The 12,718-nt window shown below is 44.6% G+C and overlaps 1 protein-coding gene across 3 annotated transcripts in view; it reads right to left on the reverse strand.

The window, feature by feature from the left end:
* Positions 1 to 12,718, reverse strand: part of bub1 (BUB1 mitotic checkpoint serine/threonine kinase) — a 74,675-nt gene that overhangs the window by 21,479 nt on the left and 40,478 nt on the right. For all 3 annotated transcript variants that reach the window (XM_078400276.1, XM_078400278.1, XM_078400277.1), the window contains 4 exons: positions 9,752 to 9,871; positions 8,365 to 8,496; positions 609 to 711; positions 431 to 518 (listed from right to left, as the gene is read on the reverse strand). In XM_078400276.1, coding sequence (XP_078256402.1) covers positions 431 to 518; positions 609 to 711; positions 8,365 to 8,496; positions 9,752 to 9,871 — 443 coding nt within the window. The remainder of the gene's footprint in view (positions 1 to 430; positions 519 to 608; positions 712 to 8,364; positions 8,497 to 9,751; positions 9,872 to 12,718) is intronic.

Below are 12,718 nucleotides of genomic sequence, written 5' to 3' on the forward strand. Positions count from 1 at the left end.
GCAGCAGTTCACCAGCTCTGGCACTTTGTCATCAGTTTGGCTCAGTTAGCAGTAATGTTCTTTCTGCCGAATATAGACACAAAGTGCTGGAGTAACTCAGCGGGACTGGCAGCATCTCTGGAGAGAAGGAATGGGTGACCTTTCGGGTCAAGACCCTTCTAAGAATGCTCTTGAATCAACACATCACCCATTCCTTGTCTCCAAAGATGCTGCCTGTCCGGCTGAGTTACTCCAGCTTTTTGTGTCTATCTTCAGCTTAAACCAGCATGTGCAGTTCCATCCTACACATGTACTTTCTGCTGTTGGAACAGTTGAATTGCATCATCACTGTGGAGATAAATTAGGCAAGCTGCATTCCAGCTCATCTTTGGGGAATCGCGTCATTTTAACCAACATTTAAACTGGTCGGGCAGCAAATCACAATCTTTACCTTTTCTTTGGTGGTCACGCTTTGTCTGTCAGAGAATTCTCCCAGTGGTCTTGAATCTATTGGTTTACACTTCAAAGTATTCTGTACGCTGCAACATAAGAATGATAATTTAAACAAAACACAAACCCAACTAGCGAGACATTTTCCAGCGAGCATTCTAAGAAGTTGTTTCCAATACCTCTTTACAGCACCAGCATCATCTTCATCTTCAAAGATGGAAAACGGGACCGTGGAAGGTGGAGCTACATTCATACCCACGTTTTCCATGGATTGACAGATATCTTGGGGAGACAAGCAAACACAGTGATATTATTCATGTGAAAAACCACCAGACATTACTGTGAAGTTCTGAAATTTAGCTCAAGGAAAAAGACACAGTAATAATAAAATGTGAATGGTTCAAAGATAAATAGCACAAAACATTCCACTGTGTCATAGGGTGATACAGCGTGGAAACAGGCCCTTCGGCCCAACTCGCCAACAATGTCCCAGCTACCCTAGTCCCACTTGCCTGCGCTTGGTCCATAACCCTCCGAACCTGTCCTATCCATGTACCTGTCCAACTGTTTCTTAAACGATGGGATAGTCCCAGCCTCAACTACCTCCTCTGGCAGCTTGTTCCATACACACACCACCCTCTGTGTAAAAACGTTACTCCTCACATTCCAATTAAATCTTTTTCCCTTCACCTTGAACCTATGTCCTCCGGTCCTCAATTCCCCTACTCTGGGTAAAAGACTGCGCATCTACCTAATCTATTCCTCTCATGATTTTGTACACCTCTATAAGATCTCCCCTCATCCTTCTACGCTCCAGCCTACTCAACCTCTTCCTATAGCTCACACCCTTTAGTCCTGGCAACATCCTCGTAAATCTTTTCTGAACCCTTTCAAACTTGACAATATCTTTCCTATAACATGGTGCCCAGAACTGAACAAAATATTCTAAATGTGGACTCACCAACGTCTTGCACAACGGCAACAAGACTCCCAACTTCTTTACTCAATACTCTGACTGATGAAGGCCAAAGTGCCAAAAGCCTTTTTGACCACCTTATCTACCTGCAACTCGAGCTTCAAGGAACCATGCACTTGTATTCCTAGATCCCTCTGCTCTACAACACTACTCAGAGCCCTACCATTTACCGTGTAGGTCCTGCCCTTGTTCGACGTCCCAAAATGCAACATCTCACACTTCTCTGTATTAAATTCCATCAACTATTCCTCAACCCACCTGGCCAATCGATCCAGATCCTGCTGCAATCGTTCACAACCATCTTCACTATCTGCAAAACCATTAACTTTTGTATCATCAGCAAACTTGCTAATCTTGCCCTGTATGTTCTCATCCAAATCACTGAGGTAGATGACAAACAGTAACGGGCACAGCACCAAACCTGTGGCACACCACTAGTCACAGGCCTCCATTCTGAGAATGATGAGACTGATGAGAAAGCACCAAGCAGGGCTCTCACTAATGAATGGGGAGTGTTCATTCCCTTCAGGTTTCCTTACGTTTCTGCATCATTCTGCATAAAAGCCAGAACATGAAACTCTGTCAGAGAGTTGTGAATCTGTGGAATTCTCTGCCTCAGAAGGCAGTGGAGGCCAATTCTCTGAATGCATTCGAGAGAGTTAGATAGAGCTCTTAAGGATAGCGGAGTCAGGGGGTATGGGGAGAAGGCAGGAACGGGGTACTGATTGAGAATGATCAGCCATGATCACATTGAATGGTGGTGCTGGCTCGAAGGGCCGACTGGCCTCCTCCTGCACCTATTGTCTATTGTCTATTGAAAGGGTTGGAGGACAAGGCCATGGTTTATGTCTCATTCAAAACAACTTGAATTTGAAGGAATCGCTGAAAACAAAAATAAAATCAAGAAATATCAGTCCGTGTTGGAACTGTTCTGTGAACTCAAGATCTAACTCAGACAATACCATTAATCCGCTTCAGGTAACAGAATCCATGACTTTCTGACCCTACTGTCTGTTGCATCCAGTGATGTTCATAAGTGATAGGAGCAAATTTAGGTCATTTGGCCCATCAAGTCTACTCCACCATTCAATCATGGCTGATCTATCTCTCCCTCTCAACCCCATTCTCCTGACATGTGCGACTGCTGTAGAGATTATATCTGTTGTAGCGCGTCGATAAAGGCCCGAAATAAAGGCAAGGAGCCAGGTATTTCGGGAACGTTATATTTTATTGTACCTCGGTTATCAGACGGGTCGAGTCTGCCGGAATGGCTTGGCGCCCAAACCTTGTTCTTATATACCTGGTCCCGGACCGCCTCCCTGGACTGGTCCATTCCCGTGCCGAGGGGTCGGTAGAAGTATGGCCCGACCCTTGGGAGCCGCCACAGTACCCCCCCCCCAGAACCGGAGGCACGAAACGCACTGGTGGTCGCACAACCCGACTGGACCGCGTACGGTAATCGACCGACAGAGGGGCCGGCGGAGGTACAGTTGGTGGGACCCGCAAAGGGGGGCGACCTCGTGGCCGAGGCTGGGCAACCCGCACCGACCGGTTGGTCGATGTCTAAGTGGGCCGGCTTCAGGCGGTCAATTGACACGGCCTCCGGCCGGCCCCCCATGTCCAAGACAAAGGTTGTCTGTCCGTGCTCCAGCACCCGGTACGGGCCCTCATACGGCCTCTGGAGTGGCGTCTGGTGGGCGTCACGGCGCAGGAACACAAAGGCGCAGTCCCGGAGGGCCGATGGCACGTAAGGGCGGAATGTCCCATGGCGGGACGTCGGCACGGGTGCGAGCTTGCCAACTCGCTCTCGGAGGCACTGTAGGGTGGATGAGGGCGGTTCCTCTCGCCCCAGCAACGAGGGCACGAACTCCCCGGGCACCGTGAGCGGGGACCCGTAGACAAGCTCCGCTGAGGATGAAGCCAGGTCTTCCTTGGGCGCAGTCCGGATGCCCAACAAGACCCATGGTAGCTCGTCCATCACGTCGAGGTCACCAATGTAGCGCGTCGATAAAGGCCCGAAATAAAGGCAAGGAGCCAGGTATTTCGGGAACGTTATATTTTATTGTACCTCGGTTATCAGACGGGTCGAGTCTGCCGGAATGGCTTGGCGCCCAAACCTTGTCCTTATATATCTGGTCCCGGACCGCCTCCCTGGACTGGTCCATTCCCGTGCCGAGGGGTCGGTAGAAGTATGGCCCGACCCTTGGGAGCCGCCACACTGTAATATCATAGAGTCATGGAGTCATGCAAAGTGGAAATAGGCTCTTTGGCCCAACTTGCTTCAGAACCCATGTAACTCGTGACCTTCTGACCCTACTGTCTGCAGCATCCAGTGATGTTCATCAGTTCATAAGTAACAGGAGTAGAATTAGGCCATTCGTCCTATCAAGTCTACTCCACCATTCAACCATGGCTGATATACCTTCGCCTCTCAACCCCTTTCCCCTGCCTTCCCCATCACTTCTGACATGTGCGATTGCCGTTGGAGATTAAGCAAGAAACCTTGATTTTTGTTTATCTTTTGTGTACATTCCAAAGGAGAAAGGCCAGATGGCAAACCACAGGTAGAAAAGGAGATATCTGTTGGTATATAAACATAGCACAAAAAGTAAGGAAATTTGTGTTTGGTAGATTATTTCTTTGTTGTAACAATGCTTCTTGGCAATAAATCTTATACCGTTGGAAAGCCTGTTTATTTCCCTTTTAAATGGTGCCACATTTGTAAGGAACATGCATTTGTGGGATGAGCAGCAGAGCTGAGTATGTGGGTTGCGCCCATGAAAAATCTGTCAAATCTTCTCTGCCAATGCCAAACAGCTTATTCTGCCATTGACTCTTGTTCGGTGTTGTTTGGTGGATTGGATGATTGAAGTCTGAAGAAACAAGACATATTGGCAATTTAACAATTTATTCATTTAATAAACAGGAGCCTCAGTCGTGTGTGGAAGAACCATACACAGCCACAACAGCCTGGCACCTCCTCCTCATGCTGGTCACCAGCCTGGTCACACACTGTTATGGGATGGCATCCCATTCTTCAACCAGCTTTTGTCGCAAGTCAGCCAACGTGGTTGTGTTGGTCACTCTGGCACGAACAGCACGCCCACGCTGATCCCACAAGTCTTCAATGGGGTTGAGGTTAGGACTGCTGGCAGGCCATTCCATCCTCTCCACTCCCAAATTCTGGAGGTAGTCTCTGAGAAACCCTGCTCTGTGGGGGCGAGCATTGTCATCTTGGAGGATAGAGTTCGGTCCCAGACTGTGGAGATATGGGATTGCCACTGGTTGCAGAATCTCATCTCGATATCTCTCTGCATTGAGATTGCCTCCAATGATGACAAGCCTCGTTTTTCCAGTGAGGGAGATGCCGCCCCACACCATCACACTGCCTCCACCAAAAGATGTTACTCTATCGGTGCAGCAATTAGCATAGCGTTCTCCGCATCTTCTCCACATTTCGACCCTATGATCCAACTGCCGTAGGCAGAATCTGGACTCATCGCTGAACATAACGTTCCTCCACATGTTCAGGTTCCAGTGCACGTGTTGCCGACACCAGCGCAAACGGGCCTGACGGTGAAGGGCAGTCATGGCAGGCCTCCTGACAGCCCTACGAGACCGGAGATCGGCTGCGTGCAGTCTGTTCCGAATTGTCTGGGCAGAGAGCCGTCGGCCATATCGTCCTGCAAACCTTGACTGCAAATCTGTAGACGACAGCCTACGGTTCCTAAGTGCCGACAGGGTGAGGAAACGGTCTTCTTCGGGTGTCGTCTTCTTGGGACGCCCACTTCGCGGCCTGTCTCTGACATCCCCCGTTATATGGAACTTGGCCTTCACTTTGGAGATGGTACTAGGGCTCACTCCAAATAATGCCGCAACTTGGTTTTGCGGAACACCAGCTTGAAGTTGCCCTATCGCACGGGCCCTATCCAGATCAGTCAAACGTGGCATGCCGATTCTTGGAGCAGACACCTACTGACTACTGTAGCAGGGCCCATGCTCACAGATGCTGCCAATCAGGTGCCAATCAGGCACCTGATTGTCAGCACCTGGGGGTACCAGAAGCTCAAAACAAGAGTCAATAGCAACAGCAGAATAAGCTGTTTGGCATTGGCAGAGAAGATTTGGCAAATTTTTCATGGGCGCAACCCATATACTCAGCTCTGCTGCTCATCCCACAAATGCATGTTCATTACAAATGTGGCACCATTTAAAAGAGAAATAAACAGGCTTTCCAACAGTATAAGATTTATTGCCAAGAAGCATTGTTACAACAAAGAAATAATCTACCAAATACAAATGTCCTTACTTTTTGTGCTATGTTTATATATATACCAACTTGTTTCCATGTTGTATGACTATTTAACGTGCTTCTATTTCAAAGTGTATCCTTCATTTTTTAATATATATATATCATAACTAAAACGAAGGATGCATTTTAAAATGGAAGCACATTAAATAGTCATACAACATGGAAACAAGCCCTTCATCCCAACTTGCCCACACCACCCCATCCACACGAGTCCAGGCCTCGCAACATTTGATTTTACAAATTCAGAATTTGTCCAAAATTCAGAATTTTACATCAAAATTCATAATATGGCGCGTAATGCAACTTTTCAGCAATTTTTTAAAAAAATGCACGCCAAATGCGCGTACACATTGCGCTACATTCACGTGTGAAAAACAACGATTATTTCCAACAGTCTGTAGTTCTTGGACTACATGTACAATGTCAAGCCTATCATGAGTATATTCTACTATTATAGAAAGATTATTAAACAGAAATACATTTTACAACAAAGAAAAAATTGTTTTGTTTTGTTCTTTCTATTTTGCTTTTTCCTTACACATCCCAATTCTCTGCTTACAAACACAGGGATGTAATGCTGAGAATCTGTAAGATGCTGGTATGGCCATATTTGGAATATTGTAACCAGCTTTGGGCACCGTATCTGAGGAAGTGCTGGCTCTGGAGAGGGTCCAGAAGAGGTTTACAAGAATGATCCCAGGAGTGAATAGGTTAACCTATGATGACCGTTTGTCGGCACTGGGCCTGTACTCGCTAGTTTAGAAGAATGAGGTGGGAGGAACTCATTGAAACACCCAGAATAGTGAAAGGCTTAGATAGAGTTGATGTGGAGAGGATGTTTCCACTAGTGGGAGTCTAGGACTAGAGGTCACCGCCTCAGAATTAAAGGGCGTTCTTTTAGGAAGGATATGAGAAATTTCTTTAGTCAGAGGGTGGTGAATCTGTGGAATTCTTTGCCACAGAAGGCTGTGGAGGCCAAGTCAGTGGATATTTTTAAGGCAGAGATAGATTCTTGATTAGTACAGGTGTCAGAGGTTATGGGGAGAAGGCAGGAGAATGAAGTTAGGAGGGAGAGATAGATCAGCCATGATTAAATGGAGGAGTAGACTTGATGAGCCGAATGGCCTAATTTTACTCCTATCATTTATGACCTTATGACCTCTGTAAGAATACCCCTCATCTTCCTGCGCTCCGAGGAATAAATACGGGAGAGGTTTGGACCCAACGGGTCCACTTGGTCTAGTCTTTCCTATAAAAGCATGGCCAAAACTGAACATAATACAAGATCAATGTCCTGTACAACTGTAATGTGTCCTCCCAACTTCTATACTCAATACTCTGATGGATGGAAGGCCAATGTGCCAAAATACTTCTGAACCACCCTATTTACCTGTGACGCCATTTTCGAGGAACAACATACCTGTACTCCTTGATCCCTCTACTCTACAACACTCCCCAGAGACCTGCCATTCACTGTGCAATGAAGAATCATTGAGCCATACAGCATAGAAACATGCACTTCGGCCCAACTTGTCCATGCCGACCAAGATGCTCCATCTAAGCGAGTCGTATCTTATCTCTAAACATTTCGTATTCATATCCCTCCACAAATATATTTTTCTTAAATATGAATTCTACAACATCGGCAACAGTGGTCTGACTCTACTCAAATTATTAGAAACACTTTGCTGATCAAGGAATGGATGAAGGATTAGGAAGCAAGGCTGCATTTGGGGTATTGTGTTCAGGTTTGGTCACCCTGCAATAGGAAGGATGTTGTTAAGTTGGAAAGATGCAGAGAAGATTTATAAGAATGTTGCCTGCACACGAGGCCCTGAACTGTAGGGAGTTGGGCAGACTAGGACTTTATTTCTTGATAGCGCAGGAGAATGAGGGGTGATCTTAGGAGTGTATAAGACCATGAGGGGGAATAGATAGGTGAATGCACAGTCTTTTACTCAGAGTAGGGGCATCAAGAACCAGAGGTTATGGGTGTAAGGTGAGAGGGGGAAAATTTGAATAAGAACCTGAGGGATAACCTTTTCCACGCAGAGGGTGGTGGGTATATGGAACGAGCTGCCACAGAAGGTAGTTGGGGCAGATACAGTAACATCTAAAAGACATTTGGACAGGTAGAAAATTGTGCATATTGACCATGATGCTCCATTTAAGCTAGTCCCATCTTCCCTCCAAACCTTTCTTATCCATGTACCTATTCAAATGTTTGTTGGTGAGGAAAGGATTAGAAGGATATGGGCCAAATGCAGGCATGTGGGACTAGTGTAATAAGGAACATTGATCGACATGGGCAAGCTGGACCAAAGGGCCTGTTACCATGCTATGTGACACAAAGACACAACATTTAGCCAGAACTCTCTATCACATATCACTAAACTAGAATCCAAAAGATAATAGAACTCATTTTAAAGCGGAAAAACTCAACTTCCTAAAATTCATTAGTCTTACATCAATAACAGTAATTCAATGGAATTCATCATTGGGGACTAACAAATTAAATTAGTTCAAAATCACAATTGATCTTGAAATCTAGAATGCAGTCCATCAAAGCAGACATGCCAAGAAATCAGGAAATTCAAATAGCTGGAATTATGAAAATAGATTCAGAGAGAAATTCATCCTGACTCACCATTCTTTTCGCAATATGTTGTGTAATCTCCCTCTTGTACCTGCATCTGATAATCTGCAGAAGCACCACCATCCTCATACACTTGAGCTAATCCAGGGATTACTGGCGTTTGAAACATGTGCATTATAACATCTGCAGCAAAAAACAAACCTTTATTCTCTGGTGTGTTAAAGCATGACTATTAATCAGACCAAACTGAATTTCTAATTAAAACACTTCAGCACGTTAAAGATGATGGCGAGGTTAGGGCAATGGATGTTATCTGTTTGGTTTAGGTTTATTATTGTCACGTGTACAGAGGTATAACGAAAAGCTTTGTTTTGCATGCTATCCAAATCAGGTCAGATAATACTATACATAAACACAATCAAGTCAAACTCAAGTACAACAGGTTTATGGGTTAATTAGATTGGTAAAATTGTAAATTGTCCCTTGTATATGTAGGATAATGTTCATATGTGGGGGAATCGCTGGTCGGCTTGGACTCAGTGGGCTGAAGGGCCTGTTTCCACGCTGTAGCTCGAAACTAAACTGATCTGAAATGTCTTAGTGTTTTACAATGAACAAGTAAATAGTTCAAAAAATGTTCCACCAAAACTGTCAGACTGCACAAACTAAAACTTGTACAAAAACTACATGGTCAGGTGATATACATTTATTTACACTGCCCTCGAGATCTTAAATATCCCAAACAACTAGGTTATTTGAGATTTCAGCCTTCTGATTTGTAAGGACTGCTTTGTTTCTCACGTTTTCAAATTGAAAGTTGAAAGTGTTTTCTCATATATCGTAAATGAATGGTCACGACTTGGATTTTTTTATTAACTTATCAAAATTAAAAAGGAACTTGTCCGAAAGATGAAGCCCATTTTTATTTCATATACGTAAAACTGCAAAAAGCATGCACCCAACTGGGCAACATTGCCAAAGGCTCTGAAATACGTTTGGGTGACAGTGGAAAATAAACACCTCTAGTATTTGATATCAACAACAGTGTATGAAAATATGCAATGTCACCAACTTTGGACAGCTACATGGATAGGATAGGACATGTGTAGAGAGATATGGACCAAACGCGGACAGGTGGGACGAGTGTAGATGAGGCATGTAAGTGGGCAGGGATATGCTGGGATGATTAGCTGGGTTCTGAGCTGGTACGGTTCTACGAGTTCAGCTTGGAATGTTTATAGGGAATTGATTGGGTGACACAACTCAGCATTAACATCCATAAACAGTTTTCAATTTTCAAACATCTTAAATTGGCTGTGCATTTACAATATATCCAGTTAAAAATACAACTTTACCATTCGGGAAGCAGTACTGAAAGCACAACTTTCCATTTGTAAAAGTAAAACTATGCCAACATTAACTGAAATGACTGTCTTACCAAAAGCTTCTTTAGTGCAAACAGTAGGTGAGGGGAGGACTTTAGATGGAGTAGGTTGAACCATGCCAAAAGAGGAGTTTGGAGTGTGAGATCTATTCATGGTTACTCTCAAACCATTTTCTGCAAACAGATACATTTTAAAACAAATAATTAAATATTTGTAATACTCCATTCCCTTACTTATAATACGTTACAAAGCCAAGAGGAATATTTCAAAAAGTTACACAAGATAAAAATCTAAAATAGTTTGACAGCCTTAAACCTTTCAAATCAGGTGTTCAAAAAAACATGTTAGATGCAAAATGAATAACAGACTACAAGGAGATAAAAACCTGTTCATAGAATCACACTGAATAAAGGAGTAGAGCCAGCAATAGATACCTAACCAAAGCAGAACATGGTATGTAGGAAGGAACTGCAGTTGCTGCTTTACACCAAAGATGACACAAAATGCTGGAGTATCTCAGCGGGACAGGCAGCGCCTCTGGTGAGAAGGGATGAGAGACCCTTCGTCAGACTGAACAGAACATGGGTTGTCTCTCTACATGCAGGAGTCACTTGCTATAATTACTGTAACAAATATTTACCATCTGAAGCAAATTAGCACCATCAGCAAAATTCCACGAACATCATTTAATTCAGAGGTGGGAAGTTCTCCCAAAAATTATCCAATGAGCAAGGGACGACATCTAAGACATAACCGAGGGATTGCATGACAGAATCCTTCAGTTCTTGCACAGGTAACGTTTCATGTCAATGCACTGTAATCAGAACCAGGACTAATTAACAACAGACAGATTTTAAGAAACAGAATGGGGGTGGCACAGTGGTTCAGCAGTAGAGTTGCCGCCTTACAACACTAGACACCCAGGTTAGATCCTGATCTTGGGTACTGCCTGCATGGAGTTTGTACGTTCTCCCCGTGACCGCTTGGTTTTTCCCTGGGTGCTCCACTTTCCTCCCACACTCCAAAGACGTACAGGTTTGTTGGTTATTTGGTTTAGGTAAAATTTGAAATTGTCCCTGGTGTGTAGGATAGTGATAGGGTGATCGCTGGTCGGCGCAGACTCGGTGTGCCGAAGAGTCTGTTTCCATGCTGTATCTCTAAAAGTCTAAAGTAAAAATCTAAAAAAGGAGACGTGGGTGGAAGGGTAGGAAATTACAAGGGGGAAATCCTTGATAGGAGGCAGGAGAATTGGCAAAAGTAGATTTTAATTAATTAGAATTGTTGAAAACATTAGCGATGCAGTGGTACTGGTTTCCAACAGGCACGGTGATGGAAGCACCACACATCTGTTCTCCATACAGCTGGCAAGCTCCTCTTTTGTCTCTACATAAGTAAGCAAAAGTAGAGATGCTGCGAGGTAACAATAATATGCAGGGGAGATTAATAATGACCTAAAATTACCCAAGGAATTGGAAGGAATGCTGGAAGTAGTCATTATCTAAAATTGTTAAACAGAGCAACTTCCAAGTATCTTGGAACCATCAGCCCATGAAATACATTAGAATGGGGGGGGGGGGGAGAGAGAAAGAGAACTGGAAGGTACAATGCTTCAAGCTAGTGTGATAAACACTCAATGAACAACAAGCAGAAAAAGGTTTGCCTTTTTTTTTTAAAGAATTGCAACTATGAAATTAAAAACTATCAATAAATACTGGATCCTCGGCTTCCTGACCAACAGACCCCAATCAGTGAGTATAGGGGATAAATCATCCTCCACAATAATCCCCAACATGGGGGCACAGCAAGAATGCATTCTGAGCCACCTTCTTTACTCCTTGTCCACCTACGACTGTGCAGCCATGTACACATCTAACATAATTTTCAAATTCACAGACAACACCACCGTTGTGGGCCGGATATCAAATAATGATGAGACGGAGCACAGGAAGGACATTGAGAACCTCGTGTCCTGGTGTCAAGACAACAACCTTTCTCTCAATGTCCGCAAGACAATAGGTGCATGAGTAGGCCATTCGGCCCTTCGGGCCAGCGCCGCCATTCGCCGTGATCATGCACAATCAGTACCCCGTTCCTGCCTTCTCCCCATACCCCATGACTTCACTATCATTAAGAGCTCTATCTAGCTCTCTCTTGAAAGCATCCAGAGAATTGGCCTCCACTGCCTTCCGAGGCAGAGAATAATTCCACAGCTGCACAACTTTCTGAGTGAAAAAGTTTTTCCTCATCTCTGTTCTTAAACTGTGACCCCTGGTTCTGGACTCCCCCAACATCGGGAACATGTTTCCTGCTTCTAGCGTGTCCAATCCCTTAATGATCTTATATGTTTCAATAAGATCCCCTCTCATCTTTCTAAATTCCAGTGTATGCAAGCCCAGTCGCTCCAGTCTTTCAACATACGACAGTCCCGCCATTCCAGGAATTAACCTCGTGAACCTACGCTGCACTCCTTCAATAGCATGAATGTTCTTCCTCAGGTTTGGAGACCAAAACTGCACACAGTACTCCAGGTGTGGTCTCACTAGGGCCCTGTACAACTGCAGAAGGACCTCTTTACTCCGATACTCAACTCCCCTTGTTATGAAGGCGAACATTCCATTGGCTTTCTTCACTGCCTGCTGTACCTGCATGCTTCCTGTCAGTGACTGATGCACTAGGACACCCAGATCTTGTTGTACTTCCCCTGTTCCTAACTTGTCACCATTCAGATAATAATCTGCCTTCCTGTTCTTACCACCAAAGTGGATAACCTCACATTTATCCACTTTAAACTGCATCTGCCATGCACCCGCCCACTCACACAACCTGTCCAAGTCACCCTGCAACCTCATAGCATCTTCCTCACAGTTCACACTGACACCCAGCTTTGTGGCATCTGCAAATTTGCTAATGTTACTTTTAATCCCTTCATCCAAGTCATTAATGTACATTGTAAATAGCTGCGGTCCCAGTACCGAGCCTTGCGGTACCCCACTAGTCACTGCCTGCCATTCTGAAAGGGA

The sequence above is a fragment of the Rhinoraja longicauda genome, chromosome 5 (genome assembly GCF_053455715.1).
Source record: "Rhinoraja longicauda isolate Sanriku21f chromosome 5, sRhiLon1.1, whole genome shotgun sequence".
NCBI lineage: Eukaryota > Metazoa > Chordata > Chondrichthyes > Rajiformes > Arhynchobatidae > Rhinoraja > Rhinoraja longicauda.